Consider the following 26,486-nt stretch of genomic DNA (forward strand, 5'->3'; position numbering starts at 1 on the left):
GCCAATCTGCATAGGACTCCGCAATCAAGGAATTTCAAAGCTATCTGACTGCTTCTAGTACATGCACATCATTCTTTATATTCACCTCATGATAATTAAGCTCATAGGATCCTACTTTAAAAAGCCTGAAAATTATACTTTCTGCTATTTTATAGTAGAAAAGAGATATAATGTCCTAATCTGACATATTTTTCTCATGCAAAACAAAATATTTTAAAATTCTTTCTGAGAGTATTATTTATCATTACCAGTTGTTACTAGATCAACAACTCACTTTTGTCTAAGTCATTATAATTATGTTGAACTTTATTAAATTAGTTTTTATATTTCAAATACTGGCATTCAACCTAATGTAGCTATGAAAAATCAGTTTCCAAGATCCCAACTTGTTTTAAGCAGTTATAATTTTTTAAAATTCAAAAAGTTTATTTTCAAGACTCTAGCATCACTGTTAACAGTGATTAATTAAATGACTCAGATTTAAATATTTCCTTGAAATACTCAAATAGATGAACACTTCATGTTACTTTTCAGGATAATTTTGTAATTTTTTTCCACTGATGGTGGCTGATAATATGATTACCAATTTGAAGTAATGTTTTTCTCAACTTTCTTTTAGTGAACATCCAACATTGAAGATTTTTGTCCAGATATACTTTCTATATTTTATTCTAGAATAAAATAATATTTTTGGCCTTCCCACAATCTCCTAAAAATATTATTATCAAATGGAATTTTAAAATTAACCTCTCATCCCCACCTCAACACCAGGGAAGATTTGGGTACACTTCTCTCTGACACTAAGAATCACTGATATATCTCAAAACATCATCTCTTTTTAAAAATATATTTATAAAATAATGCAAACCTACCATTTTCATCATTAAGACCTAGTTGACCAAATTTGTTGCGTCCCCATCCAAAGATAGCTCCAGAAAGGGTGAGTACAAAACTATGGGCTCCTCCTGCTGCAACTTGCATGAAAGGGATTCCAAGTAAAGACTTAATCAGTTGTGGTGAAGCTTGCTTTTTACAGTCAATGCCTAAACCCAACTGGCCATATTTATTCTGTCCCCAACAGAAGACTTCACTTGCTGTAAAACAAGAATCATAAATTACTATTTTTCTCACACAAAAAAAATTTCACTTGAAAATCATCAGTTATTTTGGAATATTCTTCCTCTTTGATGAAAATACATATTCCTCCTTATTAAATTTATTTCTTATATGGAAACAATACTACCTTGAATAATCCATGTTAATACAGTTTTAGTTTGACTTTACTGATGAATGGGTAAGTCACATAACTGGGGATAATCCCATTTCCTGATGTTCCTCAAGAAAGGACCATCTCTTTTTAGTATTCCTCAGGTCTCACTTTTATTCTATGACTTCTCCCAGGAGGTACTCATTCAAGCTCAAGGTTTCAGTTATCAATTATATGCTATCACATTCAAAATTTATCACTAGCCCAGATCTCTCCTCTGAGCAATAAACTCATGTATCCAATTGTTTACCTGACAGCTATACTTCGATATTTGAAAGGTATTTCCAGTTCAACATGCCCTAAACTCAATTCATGACCCCCATCTTACCTCCCATACCTGGACCTCTTCCTAGTGTTCCTCATTCTCAGTAGATAACACCTTAACTGATACAGCAGCACAAACCATAAACACGGGAGTCATCCTTAATACTCCTCTCCTCTCTTACCTTATATACAGATTTTTATCAATCTATCACCAAGTTATATACAGTTTTCTTTCTAAAGAAAAATATGGTGAATAGATCCACTCCTCACCATTTCACCTGGTTCTTTTAATAGTTCTCATCATATTTGCTCACCCACTGCTATATTTTTTGCAACTTTAAACATCTTTTTACTTATTTTTATTAAATAAATGGCACTAAACTAATAATTGACACACAAATATCTGAGTTTTAAAAATTCATACTATAAAATAGTACACACTTATTAAAAGTAAGTCTCCCTTCAAAACTAGATCCCTGGTTCCTCCCCCAAGAAACAAGCACTCTTACTAACTGCTGATATGTACTTCCAGAAATACTCTATAGACACACCAGGAGACATTTGTATATATACAAAGAGATATAAAAATGTAGATCTGATATATGACAGACACCATTAATAATGGTCTGGATAAGTTTCAAATTAACTGTTCTATAAATTTATGTCTGTGTGTTTATTCCATAATAAATCTCAAATGAGTTGACTCTTTAAAAAAATGTAGATTTGAAATGCTGCTCACCTGAAAAAAACAGAAATCAGTGCTTTCTCACTGCTCTTGAGATAAACACTTTTAACAAGGCTTATAATTCTGTAAAATGTACCTATGTTTCTGAGCTCATTTCATACCAGCCTCTTCCCTCACTTACTATACTCTAGCCATACTCACCTTCCTTTATATTCTCCAATGACCATTTCTCACACACTTGCTGTCTCACACACTCTGCCTAAACCTTTCCCTCACCCTTGTCTAGTTTACTTCTATTGTCTCCCAGCAGAAAGCCTTCCTTGATCTGCCAGATTAAGTTCAGTCCCCTTGTTATATGATCTAAATATCCCAAACTTTTTTATTTATACTCTTTTTTCATAGTATGTAAACTATATTGTTATTTGTGTGACTGTACCATAAGGGCTGGTAGTGTACTGCTTACCACTGTTTACTGTACACCCTAATGTGCCTAGTTTGTACTGAGTGATCAAAAAAAAAAAATTTTTTTTTCCATTAGATGTGTAAGATACTACTAAAACATGAAGCTGAATAAGGGAAAAGAATACCTGTAAGATACGTCAAGATAGAAAAACTGTCCTCATTGGTAAAACGTTTGGGTTTAAATTTATCTTGGATTTACCTACCAAAGTATCAAAAGAGGAGTTGGCAAAGTAACAACAAAGAATACAGGGATGCCAGTCTCCACCCCCTACTTTATTCCTTTGATGGAATAAATCCAAATTCCTTAATATGGCATGTAAGGCCCTTTGTAACAGATTTGTTTTTACTTTACTCTCAACTGAAGTATGAAAATGTCTCCCATGCTCTCAAAATACCCACGTAAAACTATATTCCGATACTCAAATACACAAAATATTTCCCAGATTCTATGCCTTTACTAGTACTATTACCTTAGCCAATCCTCAACATTTTCCCTAGCTGCTTCACAACCTCTCCAATTCTGAAGAAATTGTAATCATCTTTCAAGACTTGCATCAAATATCAATCCCTTCTTTATTATTACCAATTCTATTGATTGAAACTAATTAAACTTTTTTCCTTATGCCCATCATATTTTACTTTTCCTTTGACCAAAAGTAGTATATATTTTTTCTGCCTCAATTATATTATTTGTATATCTGCCTCTTCTACTAGATGGTACGATCCCTAAAACCTTCTCTTAACTTATCCGTATTTCCCTATAGTTCTAGTCTACTGTTTCATTCATAGTAGGCCTTACTAGGCATTTAATAAATTAAAAATAATAATAATGAAGCCACTGGAACTTATTTTTTTAAATAATAAAAAACAAATATATGGCAGGTTCTTTGCTAACCCATGTTACAATCCTTAGCTGGCATAGGAAGAAGTCAAATAAAGGTTACAGGATGCTTAGACTTCTCTGTTTCTATTCATAAAAAGTTTACCTGTAAGCATAAATGAACTTGGGCAAGTTATAAACTTCCCCAGCTATGAAGGAATAATGTTCGGCAGGCTAAAGAAACAATTAGACACAAAAAATCAATTTCATGTCTATATGCTAGTAATAAACGATTTGAAAATGACATCAGAGTAACAAAAAATATCAAATATCTAGGGAAAAATCTAATAAAACGTATATAAGACCTCTCCACAGAAAATGACAAAATACTCGAGAAAAATTAAAAAGAGATTAAAATAAATGGAGGGATATAGCATGCTCAAGAATTGAAAGACTCAATATTATAAAGGTTTTCCTCAAACTGATTTAGAGGTAATGCAATCCCAATCAAAATTCCAACACTTTAAATATCTGTGAAAACTGACTAGCTAATTCTAAAATGTATATAGATATGAAAAGGATCAAGAAGAACCAAGACAATCTTTAATAAGAACGAAGTTGGAGGAATTTCAACTCAAAGTATCAAGTAATAAAACTGAAAAGGGGAAAGAAAATAAAAGCAATGCTTACCTTTAGAAAGTGCAAGTGAATGATAGTAGCCACAAGCAACCTGTACTATCTGGATATCCGACAAACTTTTAATATTTCTAGAAAGTAAGAAGAGAGATCAGGATCAGTTAATTCCATTTAATAAATGGATCTTGAATGCTATTTATTTATGCGATTTATTGACCACCTACTATGTGCAAGTAGTCTCCTTACCAGCAGTTCCTTACTAGCATGACCTAGCAGTTCATGATATTTTTTCTCATACAGGCCCAATTTACCAAAAATTTATGCTAAAATCAGTAAACAAAATCTAAATATGAAAAAATTAAGAGATATGATGAGAAAACACTTTGAAAGGACAATATTTAAGCACAGTAAACTATGCTCACAGCTCAGTGCTTTCTATTTTTTTAATTAATTAATTTATTTATCGATTTATTTTTATTCTTGGCTGCACTGGGTCTTCGTTGCTACATGTGGGCTTTCTCTAGTTGCGGCAAGCAGCGGCCATTCTTCATTGCAGCGTGCGGGCTTCTCATTGTGGTGGCTTCTATTGTTGCGGAGCATGGGCTTTAGGCACGCAGACTTCAGTAGTTGTGGCACGTGGGCTCAGTACTTATGGCTCATGGGCTCTAGAGCGCAGGCTCAGTAGTTGTAGTGCATGGGCTTAGTTGTTCTGCGGCATGTGGGATCTTCCCAGACCAGGGCTCAAATCCATGTCCCCTGCATTGGCAGGTGGATTCTTAACCACTGTGCCACCAGGGAAGCCCCTCAGTGCTTTTATGATGCAGATATTACCATCAAAATGTGAAAAATCTTTAGCTTAAAGTATGAAACTTGGCAATATATTTGTAAAACAAATGTACATGATCCAATTTGTTGAAAACTGGTGTTTGGCCTAGTTTATTATATGTTCTCCTCTGTCAGGTTCCTTAAGAACCAACAAGGATTCCTATCATGTGGTGCTACCAATTCACAAATCATGAAACCTATTCCTTTTGGACTATCCTTTTGCTTTGCATCTAAATCAGTGATATTAAATTTAATTATTTACTAGAGAAATTTAATCAATTCATATGTATTATGATCAGTGATGTTTTCAGTCATATTTCTGCCATCTCATATTTCTTACTTATATTTTTTATAGTTTCTTTTTTCCCCCGATTTCTGATTTTTCCTTAACTGCAACATAATTCTAAAGGATTTAAAACATTACAAAAATCACGAAACTATGTGCATCAACCATCCCAGGTTTTCTTTATGTAGCTCCCCTTCACTTGCTCATTCTGTTTTTCCTGAATGTTTTTAAGAAAAAAGGGGCTGTGGAAATGTATTATGTTTCTTATTTCCCTTTACCTGATACTGCCACCTGACCTAATTCTGCCATATGAGAGTCCAGAGCAAGTTCTGACCAGAGTGTCAATACCCATGATTTTCGGGAGGCAGCTTCAGCAAACCAAATTTTGAGTGGGAAAAAAGAGAGTTACTCTAATTCCATATTGTTGTATTAAAAATAATTTTATTTAGTGGATTTATGTCCTACAAAGCTTGAGAGTTGTACTGCTACATTTAGCAGAATCCAACAAGTTAACAGGGTGCAATGTACCTTCAGATTTTCAAATATAGCAAAAGGTCATTTTTTTTTTTTTTGCAGTTAGCAAAATCAAACACTGGCAATGCAAAAACAGGAATAAAAAATACACGGATACATACAACTGTGCTGAAGTTACTAAACTGTTACTGCTTATGCATATTAGGCATATCATACACTGACTAGTGAACTGTACTAAATATTTTTAAAAACCAATTGCTCCAAATATCAAGTCCAATTTGCATGACTAAGTAAAATCTTTTAAAATTCTACATTCTCATAGCACCCTATGTTTTTTTCCTTCACAGCATTTATCTCTACTAATTACTGGTGTACTTATTCATTTAATTATTACTATTAGTATACTCTGCTAAACAATTAGCTCTGTGAGGATGGACTATTATTATCTTATACCCATGAAATCCCTAGATCTACCATAGTGCCTGGCAAAAAATATGGGGGAAAAAAAAAGTATGTGAAGTATCCACTGTTAGAGGATAAGTAAATCTGCAACTTCTTTGAGGCTTTAGTATTAAACTATTCATAAAATTTGCTTCCAAAAGACTTCTAAATTTACAGAAAGTGATTCTCATTACCAAAATATTATCATACGGCTTAGAATATAACATAAACGCTAATTTCTTTAGCCATGTCTGCTACAGAGACAAGTTAAGATATTCTTCTGTGGCATTACTGTTTTAAAGGAAAAAAACCCTCTCTTTTTATCTCTATGGAGATTGAATACACTGAAGATTGTGGGGGGGTGGGGAAGAGGAGAGGATATGCTTTCTTGTTTTGTTTTGTTTTAAGCTTTCAGGAATTTTAAAAAGAAACAAAAATACCTGTGAATAGTAAAACAACTTTACAACATTCCATTTTTCCTAAAGAGACAAATTAGAAAATTCTTAATGCAACAAAATTTTATAGAATTCATCAAAAATAATCCCCAATGAGTAAAAAAGATAATGTAAATGTTTTCTGGTTTTCAATTTTTAAAAGGATTCAAATGCAGTTAACAGGAAAGTAAAATAAGCCAGAATAAATTTTGTAAATAAAATATATATATACACACATACATGAAGATTCCTAATTAATCAGAACTATGAAAAGAAAATCAGAATTCAGATGTCTAGGGGAAACATTTTATAACTGCTTATAAATTTAAAATAACTCCCTAAAGTTTAGAGTTCTTGTCAAACATTTTTAAATGGCTATGACATTTAAAATTATTCCTTGTAAAGAAAAGAATAATTTTGCCCTCCTGTTTTGCCTCCTGACCACACTTGCTGCTCCTCATGTGGTCTATATGATGTGATGTGGCCTCTTCTGTCAGGAAATAGGCTTGAACAGTGTTAGCAACATAATGGGCTCAATCAAAACTTGCAATGATCTGGATGACTTTTCTGCAAATTACTGCCATGACTTTTTGGATGTAGAAATGGCCTGGTGTATTTGCCATTTGCCTTTGAATGTGTGGAATCAAGTGATTTCAGCTCCTTGGAAGAAGTTGTTTTACAGAAACCAGACCCCAACCAGACAGAGAATGATGACCATGAGCACGTAGCCCCCAGACTGGCTGGAGCCTGAAGACTGATAACGTGATCAATCTCTGTGACCTCACCTGGTTACCTCACCACACACCAATCAGAACATTGCATGAAATGATCACATTCCCCATGACCCTCATCCTCACTTTGTCTTTAAAAACCCATCCCTAAAAACCATTAGGAAGTTTGGGTCTTTTGAGCATTAGCTGCCCATTCTCCTTGCTTGTCACCTTGCAATAAATGCTACACTTTCCTTCACCAGAAAAAAAAAGAAAATAAAAGAATAATTTCTTTACTGAATTTTGAAACGTTTGAAATTTGTAAGAAAACAGTTAATAAACTTGGAAATAAGATTTATACACCTCTCCCTTAGGAAGTCTTGAAGTCAAAACATATACTGTTGAATATGTGTACTGTTGTGTTGTTACATTTTTCAACCTTAATGTACAGTGGCAATATAGGCAAAAACCAGGCATTTCCAATTGTATGTTAAGGTAAAATTCTTTAACAACTGTTAACAAGGACTAGTGAAAAGTTTATATTACATATAATCAAGAAGTTGAAGAACTAAAGCATTAAATATTTTGCCAATTCCAAACTCATCAAGGTGTATACATTAAGTACAGCTTTTTGTATGCCAATCATACCTCAATAAAGTGGTTTCAAAAATATATTTTGCCAGTAAAACATAATCAACAATTTTCTATTTTTCAATTACACCACAACTTTCTTACTGATTTGAGAAAAGTCTTAGCACCAACTCTTTGATTTTGAAAAATTTAGGCTAACAACTGATCTAGTCTCTACCATTAAAAACTCTTCTCATTTTTTTAAATTTTCTTTTTAATCTGAAATGTTCTGTACTTTCAGATGCTAATATTAGGCAGAAATTGTAATAAACTTCTTTTTTGGGGGGCGGGGGGGTGAGCAGTGCCACATAGCTTGCAGGATCTTAGTTCCCCGACCAGGATCAAACCCGGGCCATGGTAGTGAAAGCACCAACTCCTAACCACTGGACCGTCAGGGAATTCCCTGTAATATACTTTTAAAAGTTCAATCAAGAAAATAAATTTTATTTTTGACCAAGGCGACAATTCAAACATGTTTAATTAGTTCCTGTAGCCCAGAAATTGCTGTTCTCACAAGAATCATATTATACCATCCTGTCATAACTTTTTCTTACAAAGTCCAAAAAAGCAGAACTTTAAAAAATAAACTACAACCTCATTGCCAACAATTGTTTTTCTATTTACATTAAAAGACAGTAAAATCAGATTAACTTTTTTTAAAATAAAGGTGTAACATATATCCTACATATAAAAAGAAATGACTAGCCAGAAATGCAGGTCCACAGAGACCACTGATATTGAATAATTTGTCTTTCCCCAAGAAATAATGATTTCAAAACAAAACAAAATCAGAAGTAGGAAAAGATTACCAAAGAGTTTCAAATATAATCTATTTATTATTAATTTTACATTCATCTTTAAAATTAAAGTGTTGCTTAATTTACATACTCTCATCTATTAACATAAAAATGGATTTTGTTCTCAAGAAAATACAGCCTAATGTGAATATTCACTTTTCTGATCATTCTTATGAAAATTATAAACACTAATTTTTAAAAACCTATTCACATATGTCTGAGTTTCCTCCTATATTCTACATATTTTATTCAAAGTGTATGTGAAAGTTACAAAGCTGGCTGACATCTCTAAGCACCTAGAAAAGCCTTGCATCTAAAAAATGATTTGGTGCTGAGATTTAAAAAGAAAAAAAAAAAATCAATGGTGGTCTTTCATAAAAATATATTTCTACTGAAATACTAAATTGCCCTTTAAGACATGAAAGTATCAGTAAAAATTATATTTATACGTCACAACAAATCAGATTAGTCCATGAAAAACTGAAAAGACTGAACAGGAAAGATGCCTTAATACACAGCTGAAAATTAATATAGATGTTCAGCAAATACACAAACAGAGAAGTTTAAACCAAAGGACTCAAGATGTTACAGGTCCCTATCCAGGTTCATAAAGAGTAAAGTCACAGATACAGAATTATTGGGCAACCTTCAAATAAATCGTTATATAATAAACTCTTCTCCTTATAATTACCTTTCTCTCCATTTACTAATCATCTATGGATTACTGACTGAAATCTCTTATATCAGAACTGAACAGCAAAAAAAAAAAAAAAAAAAAGTAAGTATGAGAATTAAGTGGAGTAAAAATAAGAGAAACTAGACAGCCTTGCTGTGAATCACGGTTTTGAAAATACTGACTTAGAAAATCTAACATGTCTCTCTTCAATCCTAAAAACACAAAGTTCTTAAAAACCTTAAATAAAAAATCCCATTCTACAACAATTACTTGTGGAAGGAAATAAAATCAGTAGACAATATGACAAATGTGAGATCACTCTGTTCCTATGAATGCTTTGTATTTTGTAGCCAACAGCCATCTGGCTGCAAATTAACATTTTCTGAAAGAAATCAAAACTGAAATGACTAAAAAATTTCAATTTACTTAGCTTAAAGAAAAAAATTTCTCTCCCAACAGCACCATCATTAAAAGGCACTAAAAGCATAATGGGAAGTGTGTTATTTAATTGCTACTGCAGAAGAAACAAAGGGGAAGAAATTTGTTTGGGGAGTTTTGTGGAATTTGGTTACAAGTTCGATAAACAAAACATGTTAATGTGTGTATCCAGAAGTCTCAACAGACAGTTCATTACTAGAACAAACATAAAATGTCAAACTAAAGATGAAAAAAACTTTTACTATGCTAAAACAAAGCAAATACTTCAAATGTATACTTTAAGATTTTAAATAGACATACATATATATATGAAGGAAGGTTATGGGCTTTTATTTTAAAAACTCATTTCTAACGATAAGAGCTCCTGTTCTGTTTTTTTGGTTTTTGTTTTGTTTTTTTTTGCACTGCACAGCTTGTGGGATCTTAGTTACCCGACCAGGGAGTGAACCCAAGCCCGCAGCAGTGAAAGCGTGGAGTCTTAACCACTGGACCACCAGGGAATTCCCGCCTCTTCTGAAATATATTAGTTCCTGTGTTCCATTTTCTTATCCTAGTAGTTACATCTACCTCTTAAACCAAAACAAACATTATCAATGTTAAATTAAAAACAAAATATCTATATGTGTATATTACAAAAATGCTACCTGAAATATATCTAAAATTAGTGTAATACCTTGGTTCCCTGGAGAGTTCTCTTTTGTCCCTATAACTATTACTAGGGGGAAAAAAGAAAACAAAAAACAAGAGTTTAAGGAGGCAAGAATTTGTATAATTTTAAACACTAAGCATGAGTTAGTGTATTAATTATATGTCTAAAAGAACTGGATACTCTTCTTTAAATCTTTATGTTCATGCTGACAGTTTTTAATATTACAGCAATGGTTATGTCCTATATAAACCTGTAAGGCTACAACATTGATGAAGCATTGCTTATTTTTAAATTTTGAAATAATTCTATGATGAATTAGTGGTTAGCATAAATTAAGTTGTGGTCACTGCTATGTAAAAACGTAGAAAGTGACTTATTCTTTCTACACTTTAAGCATGTGGGACTTCTATATTCAATAAAAACAATAAAGACTAAAAAAGAGAAAGAAACATGCAAACAACCAATATATAATAAATATTTCAATGGCTGAGGTACTCAAGATAGTATAATTAATGGTTTAAATTAGTCTTAACCCACTTAAAATTTTTAGTGAGAGAAAATTTATAATAAAGTATGCATTCCCTACCCCTTTTCTTTACAAACATAAATAATTTGGGGAAATACGGAGTATATAAAAAACAGCACTCAATCCAAATTAAAGGCAAGAATCTACCTAGTAAATGCCTTAAGAACTCAAAGGGTAGAAGTAATTCGGTGTCAAGTCTTAAATGCCCAGTAGTAAACAGAGTAACTTAGACAGCAAATTTATTATAAAAGACTGTTAAAGACCTCTTGTCGGTCACCTTTGTTACCTGGGTACTCTGATACATTCCTCTGATCCTAGCAGGCCAAGTTGTCCATCAGAATCGAGACCCCAAGCATACACCTGGCCCTTGTCGTTTAGTGCTAATGTATGAGCTTCTCCACATGAAACAGCAACGATATTTTGAGCATCCAGCGCAACAACCTGCTCTACAGAAATCAAGAAGAGAGACATTACATTCTAGTTTTAAACTCCCAACAAGAATAAAACAACAGTCTTCATCTTGTACAAAAAAGCTAAGGAAATGCTGAAATACAGACTAAGTATAACTTCAGTTATTCTCAAAAACTTAACAAATATGTTCCATACAAAATTCTCGCTGTGGTAAATACAGAGATATGTCATAGGGCATAATCAACTCAGAATACTAAGTGACTTTAACATTTGGGTAAAGAAATTAAGGGTTTATAAAGATTCTCTCCGAAAAGTGCTCTTCATTCAAAGCCATTACCAATAAAAGAAAGGAGTCCAGCTGAAAGGGAACCATTTAAATAACTCGGCTGTTTTTTAACAATAAAATCGTAACTGACATATACATTACCAAATGGATACTACTATGGAGTGATCCTGAAATTAAGGAAATAATCTGAATTAGCAATTTCTGACAGGAAACAAATTCTTTACAGATCTCATAAATAAAGCATCTACTAGATACACTGAGGAGAGAACTGAAAGGCAATGTGACCATAACAAATAAATATCAGTTTATGGGCTGCTACTTTTAACATCAAAGACATAAAAATTCCACATGTGATTAAAACATCTCCAAGCTTTTAACCAGAAATTAATTTAAAATATTGGCCCTTCATAAGACTGTCAGTAGCCACTGACAAATCAGTAAAGAAAGTGAAATTACTTCCTTAGTCTCTTTAAGATGTGCATTGTCTATCAGTGTTTTTTACTAGTACACTACAAGTTTTTTTTAAGACTTCATTTAAAATTGAACTTTTTTTTAAAAAATTAACCTTCTTTAGCCTAATAAGAAAGCTATGTCTTCATTAACTGAAAGTCTCTTGTTGCAGAGCTCTTAAAACTGAATCAGGGTTTCTTCAGAAGCACATTTTAGATCAATGTACAAATGCAGCTGTTCAATAATAAAGCAGATTACATGAAAGAAGGTTGAATCCCTATGTACAGAGAAATTCAAATTGTATCTGGGTTACTTATTCTGCATTTTGGGGTGGGAGGTCAGCCCTTAGACAGCCTTCAGGAATCTGTATAACTCTAAGGATATGTTATTTTAAGTACTTACCTTAAAGTACTACAAGTTAATAACTCGTAAAGTTGATGAATAGTACATGGACGTTCACTATACTAATCTCTCACTTTCTGTGTATATTTTGTATATATGTTCTTATAAAATTATATTGTAGAAACATATAAAAACAAAACATATATAACACATCGCCTCCCCCCACGAAAAAAAAAAGAAAAAGGACTTAAAAGTATGGCATCATTTATTTACATCAAAGCATCCCATAAATCTTAATTATGAAGAAGTAAAATGCACAAAAGATCGGTTAATCTTTCACAGAGGCCCCTGAAATGAGTCGGTATCTCTCCAAAACTATCCTCAAAGGAAATGTAGTAAAGAGCAGAAATGAAAGGATGACAAGAAGGATGAATAAGACTGGTTGGTTCAACAATAATATATGAAGAGTACTTAAATTAGATAGCAATGGCTGTAAAATCAAAGGCACCAAAAATCCAAGCAACAAAGAAACAATCATGCATACCAAACACTAATATTTATTGTATACCATGTGTGCTCCAAGCACTAGACACATAAAGGTAAATAAAACAGAGTTCTAGTCCTCAACGAGTTTACAGTCTACAGAAAAACAAGCAAGATAAGGATTGCTATTAAACGCAAAGGTAAAGACATACAAAAGGTACCAGGGCAACATGAGATACTTTTTAAAGCCCTGAAAGATACTAAGAAGAATTCTGGAAGACAGTGACACTAAGCTGTGTAAGTAAGGAAAGAGGAAGAGATTCCCTGTACCCATGAGAGAAAATTCAAATCATTTCTTCAAATACAGCAGAATAAACTAAAAGCAAAGTGAAAAGACTGATTAAAAAAAAACAGGAAAAATGTTATTCATGTCAAATAAAGAAATAACCTCCCTAATATTTAAAGACTAACTGGGGCGGGGGTGGGGGAGAGCAGTAATTAAATGAAAAATGGCAAAAGATGTGAATTGATAGTTCACACAAAGAAGAAACAGAAATGGCCCTTAATCCTATGAAAAGATGTTCAACTTCACTGATGAGAGAAATGAAAATTCAAACTACACTGAGAAGCCAATAATACGTTCACTTAGAAAATTCATAAAGCCATACACTTATTTTGCATACTTAATTATAAAAGTTTATCAAAGGAATGAGAAGACAAGGCACTGACTGGGAGAAAATATGTGCAAAAGACACATCTAATAAAGGACTGTTATCCAAAACAAAAAAAAACCAAAAAAAACAAACCACCCTCTTAAAACTCAACAATAAGAAAATAAACCCAATTAAAAAAACAGTGCAAAAGACGTGAGCCGACACCACACCAAGAAGACATAAAGATGGCAAATAACCATATGAAGGCATGCTGTACATCATATATCAACAGGGAACTGCAAATTTAAATGAGATACCACTATAAACCTATTAAAATGGCTCGCTTCGGCAGCACATATACTAAAATTGGAACGATACAGAGAAGATTAGCATGGCCCCTGTGCAAGGATGACATGCAAATTCGTGAAGCGGTCCATATTTTTTTCAATAAAAAAGTACCTAAAGTATCCAAAAAAAAAAAAAAGGCCAAAACCCAAAAAACTGACAATACCAAACACTGGTAAGGATACAGAGCAACAATAACTCTCATTCGTTGCTAATGGGCATGCAAAATGATACAGATACTTTGGAAGACAGTTTGGTAGTTTCTTACAAAACCAACCATACCATTATAAGATCCAGGAATTGTGCTCTTTCGTATTTACTCAAAGGAGTTGAAAACTTATGTCCACAGAAAAACGTGCACACAGATGTTTATAGCATCTTTATTCATAACTGCCAAAACTTGGAAGCAATCAAAATGTCCTTCAGTAAGTGAATGGATAAACTGTGGTATATCGAATATTATTCAGTGCTAAAAAGAAATGAGCTCTCAAGCCACAAAAACACATGGAGGAAACTAAAATGTGTATTACTGAGTGAAAGAAGCCAATCTGAAAAGGCTACAAAATGTATGATCCAACCATTTGACATTCTGGAAAAGGCAAAACTTTGGAGACAGTAAAAAGATTAGTGGTTGCTTGGGGTTAGAGGGAGGGAGGGATGAACAGGCAGAGCAGAGGGGATTTTTAGGGTAGTGAAACTATTCTGTGTGATACTATTACTATTCTGTACAATACTCAGTATCATTATGCAGTCATCAAAACCCATTGAATATACAACACAGAGTGAATGCTAATGTAAACTATGGACTCTGGTTGACAATGATGTGTCAGTACAGGTTCATTAATGGTAATAAATGTACCACTGTGGTACAGGCTGCAGATAGTGGGGGAGGTTGTATACGTGTAGTATAGAGTGTATGGGAACTCTATACTTTCTGCTCAATTTTGCTGTGAACTTTAAACTGTTCTTAGAAAGTTTATTAATTTAAAAAAGTGTATTTATAAATACACACCAAGATAACATTTTTCATCTCATAAAAATCCATATGTTTGATAACAATCTGTTGGGGGAAAAGGCACTTTTGTATATTGATAGTGGAAGTACAAAACAGAACCACCTTTATGCAAAAGAATGTGGCAAACCCTAACAAAACATATGCAATTACCTTTTGGATCCAGCAATTCCATACCCTGCAGATACATCTAAGTACTAAAGGGCAGCAGAATATGCCAACCCAAAACATGCCACTTCGGCATAAGGACTGCTTTGAGTTGAAAGCCACTAAAAAGAAAAGCTCTTTGCTCTCCTATGTGCCTAAAAGCAGGAAATAAATTTGTTGAAGTGTCCCACCTTCCCTCTCTACCAGGAAGGACAAGAGTTAATCACTGGAGGCAACTCTAGACTTATCAGCTCAGAGACAGCACCAGCAGAAGCTACATAACAAACTTCACTAACTAGCCCTTATCTAAGTTCCCCCACATATTTACCTTCCCAAAATTTGCCACCCCAGAAACTCAAAGTCCTTTTCGTCTTGTTACTTCTCTATTTATTGTTCTTTTATTAAGATGCTATATAAGCCCATGTTCTACTACCACCTTAAGTTACTCATTACTGAGTGCTCCTGCATGTAAACGCAAGGCAATGAACTTGTTTTGTTTTTCTCCCTGTTAATCTGTCCTTTGTCTAGACAAGCCCCAGCTGGAGAACCTAGGAGGGTAGAGTACAAATACATATGTGCGTGTGTGTGAATGTGAGTGTATTTACGTGTTTCCAGTGCTGTATATAATAACAAAAAGACTGGAAATATTCCCAGTATCCATCAATAAAGGATTCCATCCACACGCTGGGACACTATGCTCTGAAAACATAAATAAAGAGGAAATGCTACATGCTGATATGGAAAGATCTCAAGGGTATATTAGAAAAGTAGGAAAAAAAATCAAGACGTGGAATAATGTACATGATTTGCTATTTTTTGTGTAAGGAAGAGGAAAGAATATGAATATTCATATTTGCTTACATTTACACAAAGAAACTTTGAAAAGATAAACAAAAAACTAATAAACATAGTTGCCCATAGGGGATGTGGGTAGAAGGGAAATAGGGTGGTCAAGTGTAAGAACAAACCTTCTCAATGTGTATTTATATTATTTTGATTTTTGAACCATGCGGATATATTATCTATTCAAAATTAAAATTAAAATTATTTTAAAAATTAAATAGAACATTAGAGAAAATAGTTAAAGCAACGTATAAAAACCATTGTTTTCACTTTAAAACTGAACTGGGCTCTTTACTTTTTTTTCTACACACTAAAAACTCAAGATAAATAATTTTGGTTCTTTCAGAATTTGAGCCCCATCAAATTACTAAGATACCTATTTTGAGAATGAATAACTACTGAGAAATATATTATTAAAGAAACATAATAACATATGTCTTGGGACTACTACTTAATACAGGCTTTTCAGACAACAAATATACAAACTGTTAAGTTCTTGTACAATTTTTTTAAACTACTTATTTTTTCCAAATGGCTAATTAAAATGAAAAACCTCAACCGTTTCCCCCCAGTATGCTAGAAAGTTAGGTCAATGTTATATTGAGACATTTCACATCCAGGTCAAATTCTGGATGAATGCTCGAAACAAGGTGGCTTGCAAAAAAGTCAATGATAAGCAAGAAAGAAGGGGGAATAAATGAACCCAGCAAAACAAACCAAAAAATTCACTAGAAAACCTGGCTTAATGATGCCCTGTATGAGAAAGAGAAAAAAATAAAACAAAACAGAATTCATACCAAACCTAACAGCTAGGATTTGTTGAGTGTTTACTATGTACCAGGTATTATGCTAACTCAAAGTTTTAATCATGAAGCTACATTTGCCTTTCAAGGCCAACAAACACAGAAAAGGGAGGGGTAAGAGGGATTAAATTCACTTTAATTTAGGTTGAGTATGGATATATATGGAAAAGGACAGAAAACAAAAGAAAAACTTGTCAAGAAAGCCCATGAAAAAACAACTGAGGGGCTTCCCTGGTGCTGCAGTGGTTAAGAATCCACCTGCCAAAAAAAAAAAAAAAGAATCCACCTGCCAATGCAGGGGACACGGGTTCGATCCCTGGTCCAGGAAGACCTCACATGCCGCGGGGCAACTAAACCCATGCGCCACAACCACTGAGCCTGCACTCTAGAGCCCGTGAGCCACAACTACTGAGCCCGCACGCCACATCTACTGAGGCCCTACACGCCTAGAGCCCGTGCTCCGCAACAAAGAGAAGCCATCGCAATGAGAGGCCCGCGCACTGCAACAAAGAGTAGCCCCCCGCTTGCCGCAACTAGAGAAAGCCTGCGCGCCGCAATGAAGACACAATGCAGCCAAAAATAAATAAATTTTTAGAAAAAGAAAAAATTCCTAAAAAAAACCAAAAACAATTGATTCCTCTGATAAATGGGAGCTACAAGAAGATGTTAGAATTATGAGCGTATGATGCTAAACTTGTTGGAAAAAGTTTAATAACAGCACATGATCCTTACAGTTGACTGTAATTCAGAATAAGGTACTTTTTTAAAAAAATACAAATACGTACAGATAAAAACACATGGTAAAATGTTAACTGTTGGTCATTGTGCTATTCTTTCTACTTTTCTTTATGCTTCAAAACGTTCATATAAAAAGTCTGAGAAAAGTAACACTGTTCATATCAGTATTTATGGTTCACAATATTTCTCTTCAAGGAAAGAAAAAAGGAACATTTAGTTTGTGGAGGCACAAAAAAGCCAAAAAAAACTTAAGTGGAGGAGACTTTCTTGAAAAAGGCAGGAAAAAAATACATTTTTCAGAGACAGGAGCAAAAACAGAAAAGATAAAGAACTAGATAGATATAACATATCCATCTTGTAAATACTGACAGCAGATATATTCCAAATACAAATCTAATAAGCCCTAGCTCATCATTACTTCTGGTTCTTCTTACACTTGTACTGTTAAAATGCAATATTTTTGAAAACTGATGGTGCATCGTTTTATCAAGGAGAAAAAGGCCATCTTCTTTGCTCCATAAACACAAAATGTTGTCATTTTTAGATTTGTAAAAACCAATTAAAATGTTCAACCTAGGGCTTTCCCTGGTGGCACAGTGGTTGAGAGTCCGCCTGCCGATGCAGGGGACACGGGTTCGTGCCCTGGTCTGGGAAGATCCCACATGCCGCGGAGCGGCTGGGCCCGTGAGCCATGGCCGCTGAGCCTGCGCGTCCAGAGCCTGTGCTCCGCAACGGGAGAGGCCACAACAGTGAGAGGCCCACGTACCGCAAAAAAAAAAAAAAAAAAAAAAAAAAAAAAAGATGTTCAACCTAATGACGGTTTTCATTTCTACATCATTTATTTCCTCCAATTACCTTTGTATCCACCTCTGACTTCAGCATTTGTTCACTAACAAATAAATTTTGCATCAAATAAATTTTGCTGCAGAAACATCATAAAAGAAAGAATACAGTTGCACATCCTTTTAGCAACACAGAATAGGTCCAGGTTCTTGTAAAATGTTACATGATAAAATCCTTCCATCTGAATAAGTAACTGAATAAGAACAACCTATTTCCTTTGGGATCTAACAAATATGTTCACCAATTCCTGAGTTTGTGAAAATTCATGTAGAATATCATCTCCAGACTCATTCTTTAAGAGTTCACTTACATGATCAATTTCACCATATCCATACAGCGGTGTATCTACATTCACCTTCTGATATGTCTCATAATTATGAACATGTTCCTCTGTCAGTTTTCTTCTCTTTGCCATTATGGACAGAAAAAAAATTTTTTTTCATTCTCAACTGTGGTTAATGAAAGGTACAAAGAGAAAAATAAAAACTACAAAAACAGTGACTCCAAACTTCTTTCACACTTCCTTGAAAGATAATGCAAAACTCTGCACAATGTATGAAGAAAAGAATGCTAAATATGATGATTTATTTCACCACCGCACCACCCTTCTAGGAAACCCCATCACTGTTCCACTTATAATTTTTAGTCTTTTTATTTTAGTCTAGTTGGGAATACATCAATTCTTGTTATTCACAGTAGTTATGTTCCATAAAGTCACCACAAATACCTATTTAGCAAATACCGAATGACTGCCCCTAGGGAAAATACAACATTAGGTTGCTACAAGCCTCTAATCACAACATTTCATCAACTGATCAATTCATAACCTTGTGTTATGTGCGTTTCCATTTAAAGACATCTTAATTATATTGTTGATTCATTAACATTGAATTCAGAGCCAACAGCACTGTAAACTCATGCCTCAATGGATTTTTTTCTTTGACACATCATAGCCTTCTTGTGCTAAGGAACACTAGATAGCACCTCAGCAATATGCTTGGGGGCCATTTTAAACAGTGAAATCACCAACAAAAAGTATAAAAATGCAAAAAGTGTGGCATTAAATATATCACAAAAAAGACATATTATAACAGGAAGGCAAAGCAGTGCTTTGTTGAACCTCAGCTGGGAATCTACACATCGGGAGACTCATGTATTTTGCAGCCCTGCATGTGTGCATGTCCAGGAATGACCATGAAAAGCTCTGTGAGTATTGACTGACTATGACCCAGACTGATTTATCAATAATAACAGTACACATAAACACTTCTTCCTAGACAACCAATCACAAAATATACAAGATGGTCTATTAAGTCTTTTGCTAAACGGGTTTTAACCTGATAATAAGATATAATCACCAGTAAGAACATGCTCTGAGAACCTTGTAAACAGTAAAAAAAAAAAAAATGTGTGTTTTGGGTATAAAGGTAATACTACAGACACACCATTAGTAACATATTCACAACTAGCATCTCTTAAAAGCTGCATCTTATTCGAAATTCTAAAACAGCTATTTGAAGGAAAATATAAACATTATCATTACTCTGTATCCTCTTTCATCTACAGATCTCAAAACCTTGTTATTATGGGATAAATTGGGTTACCCCCAAATTGATATGCTGAAAGTCCTAATCCCCAGTACCCCAGAATGTGACCTTATTTGAAAAATGGCCATCAAGGATATAATTAGTTAAGATGAGGTCATATGGAGCAGGGTAGGCCCTTAATTTGACTTGTGTCCCAATAAAAGAGGAAACATCATCACAGACAAGCACACAAAGAGAATGCATGTGAACGACTGCTTGCAAACCACCAGAAGCTAGGAGAGAGGCCTGGAATGGATCCTTCCTTCATAATCTTTAGAACGAACCAATGCTGAGGACACCCTGATGTTGGGTTTCTAGCCTCCAGAACTGTGAAACAATACATTTCTGTTACTTAAGCCACCCAGTCTGTGGTACTTTGTTATGGCAGCCCTAGCAAACAAATACACTTAAATATTTTTGGGTTCAAAACATTCCTGTCAAGTTACCCAAGTACTACCATCTTTGTTTTAAAGGTGATCCACAGAAATAACTTATTCTGAATAATTCAATCACAGATAAACTTGATTTTGAAATTTAGAAGTTTCTAGTTCGAATTACATTATTTCCATACCAAACAACTTTTTAAATGGCAAAAAAAAATTACGCAAAATTGGCAAAAGACACATTTCTCTAAACAATCTTTAAAATACAAGCTCAGGGCTTCCCTGGTGGTGCAGTGGTTGAGAGTCCACCTGCCAATACAGTGGACACAGGTTCGTGCCCCGGTCCGGGAAGTTCCCACATGCCGCGGAGCGGCTGGGCCCGTGAGCCATGGCCGCTGAGCCTGCGCGTCCGGAGCCTGTGCGTCCGGAGCCTGTGCTCCGCAACGGGAGAGGCCACAACAGTGAGAGGCCCGTGTACCGCAAAAAAAAAAAAAAAATACAAGCTCAAAAAAAAAAAAAAGCTTTTTAGAGAGCAAGAGCAAGTTGGCAATGCGTATTACAATTCTAAACATGCATGTCCTCTGACCCAGAAACTTTCCTTTTGGGAAACAACAATAACAACAACAGGAAATAACGTGACTTCCAGTAACAGGTAGGTAAATAAATTATGGAATATCCATGTAATAGAAATCGGTGCTTCTATTAAAATGAATGTCTATACAGTATAACATGAAAAGACAAAAATACGTTAAATGAAAAAGAGAACCACAGAACTTTATGTATGAGTGTACAGGATTACATATTTTAATACAGGTATAAAAGATATGAAAATATAAAGAAACAGTAGTAGTCATCTTTAGGATGTAGGGAAAAAGTGGCTTCCACTTTTCAAATCATATATTTCTGTAACTTTTAAAAAGTTATAAAAATGTACTATTTTGGTAATCAGGGAAAAAAAGAATTTTTTTTTTTAAGATATAGTAAGTCCCCAAATTATAACTGACCCCAAACCGCACAGGAACAAATGTCCTTTGTTTCTCCAAATCAAAATACTAGGGAAATAACTAACCTGGTCTAATTAATTTTCTTCTCTAGGAAACAATGGCTATAGTCAAGTATTATTTATATTTCAAATGTGATACACAGTTAAGTTAAATGCTGCTCACAAATATCTATCTTAAGCTTTCTGGAACCAATAAAGCAAGAGAGCTAAACAAGCCAGGATAAGTGATACGTGAAGATAATTTCTGACACCCAAATGTAAAACTCCAATGAGTTTTTCTACAGAAAATGTTACAAAGCTCAGTTAAATATAATTATTGATAGAGTATTACACTTAGGTATAATGTGTTTTAAAGATTGGTTTGAAAACCCATTTATGATACCTAGCAGTATTTCCATGAGCAAAGAAAAATTCAGAGTTTTTAAAAACGCAATTCTGGGCTTCCCTGGTGGCGCAGTGGTTGAGAATCTGCCTGCCAATGCATGGGACACGGGTTCGAGTCCTGGTCCGGGAAGATCCCATGTGCTGCGGAGCAACTAAGCCCGTGCACCACAACTACTGAGCCTGCGCTCTAGAGCCCATGAGCCACAACCACCGAAGCCCACGCGCCTAGAGCCCGTGCTCCGCAACAAGAGAAGCCACTGCAATGAGAAGCCCGCGCACCCAACGAACAGTAGCCCCAGCTCGACGCAACTAAAGAAAGCCTGCGTGCAGCAACGAAGAACCAACGCAGCCAAAAATAAATAAATAAATAAATAAATAAAATCTACATTTAAAAAAAGAAAATCTTAACTCTTAATATGGTATATGAGCTTAATGAAGTTCTACATGTATGTTTAATTAAAAAACAAAAAACTTCAACAGTTTGAACAACTGTCAGTGTTTTACACAGAGAACAAAAATCTTTGTTGATATTTTATTCTCAAGTTATCAGGGTCTAAAAAAATATATAGTTATGAATAGCAACAAGCACAGTCATGTTAATAACAATTACAAAACTGGAGGTCAGAAGGAATATACTTCGTGAAAAGCTAATTTTAAGAAGCTCCATTTCAGGGACTTCCGTGGTGGCACAGTGGTTAAGCATCCACCTGCCCGTGCAGGTGACACGGGTTCCAGCCCTGGTCCGGGAAGATCCCACATGCCGTGGAGCAACTAAGCCCATGCGCCACAACTACTGAGCCTGCACTCTAGAGCCCGCATACCACAACTACTGAGCCCGTGTGCCACAACTACTGAAGCCTGCATGCCTAGAGCCCGTGCTCTGCAACAAGAGAAGCCACTGCAATGAGAAGCTCATATACAGCAACTAAGAGAAGCCCCCACTCAAGCAACTACAGAAAGTCTGCGCGCAGCAACAAAGACCCAACGCAGCCACAAAAAAAAGCAGCTCCGTATCAATTACTTAGTAAATGTTTAATTCAGCCAGAATCCTCTGCCTACTATGCCTCACTAGTTGCTGTAAATATAGATTTTCCTCTTCCCTTCTCTCTGAATAACTCAAAACTCCAACTAGAGCAATGCAAAGTTCACTTATATCCATCTCTAGAAATTTAATGTTCACAAGATGCTATACTGTGAAATTAAAAAGGTACTGTGTAACTCCATTCTTGTATAAAAATATGTCACATACAGCCCCAATATATATGCAGAGAAAAGGCTGGAAAAATAAATACTAAATTGTCAACACTGATTATCTACAAGTGTTTTTTTCTTTTTTTATGGTTCTTTAATTGTTTAATTGAACAAGTGAATGTGTAGTTGACACACTTTACGATGCTGAATTTTTAAAAGATGAAGACATTAGTCACTTGGGATTAGTGAGTAACACCAATAAATAATTCAGAATGCTTTTTTTTTACTTTAAATAATCATATTGCTAATTTTGTGATAGAGATAACAAATAACCAAATGGCTACTTCACTCAAGGCAGCATGCTATTTCCCTATTCCTAAAGTAAAATTATTGTTTACTGACACTTTTTAAAGGATGTCTAATATGATCATATAATGATCATCATAAAATATATTCTAAAAAATTAAGAATTAAGTAAAACTAAAAATATTTAATGAAAATGCTTATTCTCTAAAATTGTTACCAATAATTACCAATAAGAATTTGGAATGGTACAACTCATAGTCATGAAAACATTTTAATAAGTTCTTTGATAAAATCAAAACTTAACATACAGTAACTTACATGTCTTGGTTGACAGCCCATAATAATGTTCATATGGAGATGTAACTAGATTAAAAAATTCTTTATAACGGATATGTTTACAAGCTCATACCCCTTTTATGCATTCTTACCTACATACAGGTATACAGGTAACATAAACAAGACGATTATGTGCCTGGCACTGTGCTAAGCCCTTTGTTTGTTTAATCTCATTTAATCCTCATAAACATCATGAGACAGGTATACCATCATCCCTACTTCACAGATAAAGGCACTAAGATATAAACATTTCCCTACTGATTGAACTGTTGTCCTTTTGTTAATACTACTTAAACAACAAGGTTATGTTTTAATAATCTATTTTCAAAACATACTTAAAACTGTATAAATACTTAGGGCTTTACATTATTTTTTCTTCAGGAGAGTCCTTTCTTTATGGCTAGGAACTGCTGAAATTAACTGCTTTGAAGAGGAAAGGAGAAGTAAAATTGAAATATAAAGACTCCAACATAAATATACTATCAATCAAATAACTGCTTTACTTCAATTTCTTTTTAAGACTAGCAAGAATGAACCCTCAGAATATACTGCCAGAATTTTTGTTCTGTGTTTTCTTAGATACATTTTGGTATATTTGGCATTCATTCATCACAGAGACAATTAACTTTATTCTTACTTTCTATATTCTTGATGCTGACATAGGAATGGTGGGGGGAGGGGATTATAGACACCAGAAGAGTCGGCGCCTCCCAGGACTAGCTAATTCCTAAAGATAACAACTTGCCTATCAACTCCTGCCTTTCATATGCAAATTGACCAATCCAGAGTTCATTCCACCAACTATCTCCTTATCTAACTCTCACACACCAAACCCTTATCTCCCTTACCTTAAATCATCCCAGGGCCAGGTATCAGGAAACAAGAAACCAACCCTATAGACCAAAGCCTGGAGGAATTAATCAAACTAGCCAATCCTAGTCTGTTTATTCTGCCTAGTTTGCCTTTCCCAGGAAAACCTCAATAAGGCTACAACCTTAAAATCTCCCCTGAGCTCTTGTTTTCTGCCTCCTGACTACCCTGGTATCTTCCCCTGCAGCTCTGTGCGGCATGCAGTGACCTCCTCTCTCTGGAACCAGTGAGCATAATGAACTTCCAAGCCTCATTCTCTCTTCCCTTTATGGCCACAAGGACTTTACCATACCATATCCAACATATCCAACATGTACATTCTTAGAACAGTTTACAAATTTAAAAATTTAAATTTAAAGGTCAGCTTATCACTTTGGGAGGGGCAGGTTTAAAAGTATGAATAAGCAGAATTTAAGTGTCTGTTCCTCAAAATATCAGTACACAAACTATACCTTCTGTTATACACTGTATGTTTGTGTCACCCCCCTCCCCCAAATTCATATGCTGAAATTCTAGCCCCCAATGTTATGGTATTAGGAGGTAGGGCTTTAGGAGGTAATTAGGTCATAAGGGTGAAGCCCTCATGATTAGTGCCCTTTCTTAGACAGCTCCCTCACCCTTCTACCATATAAGGACATAATGAAAAGATGGCCATCTAAGAACCAAGAAGCAAGTTCTCACTAGGTAACAAATCTGCTAGCACCTTGATCTTGGATTCCCCAGCCTCAAAAACCGAGAGAAAAAAAAAAAAAAACCCGAGAGAAATACAGGGTTGTTGTTTAAACCACCCAGACTATAGTAATTTTGTTGTAGCAGCCTGAATGGACCAAGAAATGTTCTAATTAGTACTCTTCAGTAAATAAACTTTTGAAAATAAACGATGAATCTAACTCCTATCGTTTATGTGCTTCTCACAAGAAAAAGGCATCTATGTTTTTTCTGTTACTACTATATCTTTAGTCTAACAGTAAAGGAATTGAATTTATTTTATATCTTGCTCTAACATTACCTCTAAACAAAACAAACATACATTTTTGGGAAATTTTGGTATAATTTTTGAATATGAGCTCCAACAAGGTAACTGAAGACTAAACATAAGTACTTTCATGGTTAGCACAACGTCTAGGACAAAGTAGACATCCTCTGTTGAATAAATGCCTGAATTTCAGTTGTAAATGAAAGGATACGTATTGTCTATCTCAAGGAACATACAGAAACAGCATATAGCCACTTCAGTGTAAGGCTTACCTAAAATTACATTCTCACACTAACATTAATGGCTTTTTTCTTTTTAGAAAACATTTATTGAGCACTTACCACATGCTAGGCATTGTTCTTTGCACTTCATGTGATATCTCACTTAATCCCTTACAACCACCCTTGGCATGATTATCCTAATTTTACAGAAGCGAATACTTAACACAGAGACTAAGCTATGTGCCCAAGATAACATAGTTAAGAAGTGAAAGAGCCAGGATTTGTATCCAAGCACTCTAATTCCAGAGCCTACCCTTTTATTTAAAAAAAAATAACAGATAATATGTCTACATTTTTTTTTAAATACATGTACGGAAAAATCTGAGTCTATCATCCATGTCTTCTACCAGTCTAGTTCTCACCCCTTATCTTACCTCTGCACCAAGAATAAATATATCCATTATTAGTTGGATATATTCTTCCAGGGTTTTTCTTAATATATCTATAAGTGAATACAAATGTATATTTGTCTTTTTTTAATCCAAAATACAGCTTTATACACAATGTTCTACACCTTGCTTTTTTTACTTAATTTATCTCAGAGCTCTTTCTATATTAGTATGCAAAAAACTCCTTCATTCTCTTCGTAACTATATAGCATTACACTGACTGAATTATTTGACCAGTTCCCAACAGACTGTCATAAGATTGTTTCTAATATTTGCTATTATAAACAATGTTGCAGCAACACTCATTTTGTATATGTACAAACATAGCTATCAAATCAAGGGCTATACTCTTGGACTTCTTGGAGAAAGGGTTTGTGCATTTGTAATTCTGATATATGCTGGCAA

General features: G+C 34.5%; 1 protein-coding gene and 1 non-coding gene across 7 annotated transcripts in view; one reads left to right on the plus strand and one right to left on the minus strand.

The window, feature by feature from the left end:
- Nucleotides 1-26,486, minus strand: part of HERC4 (HECT and RLD domain containing E3 ubiquitin protein ligase 4) — a 133,699-nt gene that overhangs the window by 94,595 nt on the left and 12,618 nt on the right. For all 6 annotated transcript variants that reach the window (XR_009536164.1, XM_060126689.1, XM_060126690.1 and 3 more), the window contains exons 3-5: nt 11,307-11,466; nt 4,189-4,265; nt 873-1,094 (exon numbers count right to left, since the gene is read on the minus strand). Coding sequence is in view for 5 of the 6 variants with exons in the window: in XM_060126689.1 (XP_059982672.1) it covers nt 873-1,094; nt 4,189-4,265; nt 11,307-11,466 (459 nt within the window). In the remaining variant the exon portion in view is untranslated. The remainder of the gene's footprint in view (nt 1-872; nt 1,095-4,188; nt 4,266-11,306; nt 11,467-26,486) is intronic.
- LOC132507668 (U6 spliceosomal RNA) lies at nt 13,984-14,088 on the plus strand. Its single transcript, XR_009536247.1, has one exon. It is a non-coding gene; the product is annotated as a U6 spliceosomal RNA (small nuclear RNA).

Source organism: Lagenorhynchus albirostris, chromosome 16 (assembly GCF_949774975.1).
Source record: "Lagenorhynchus albirostris chromosome 16, mLagAlb1.1, whole genome shotgun sequence".
Classification (NCBI taxonomy): domain Eukaryota; kingdom Metazoa; phylum Chordata; class Mammalia; order Artiodactyla; family Delphinidae; genus Lagenorhynchus; species Lagenorhynchus albirostris.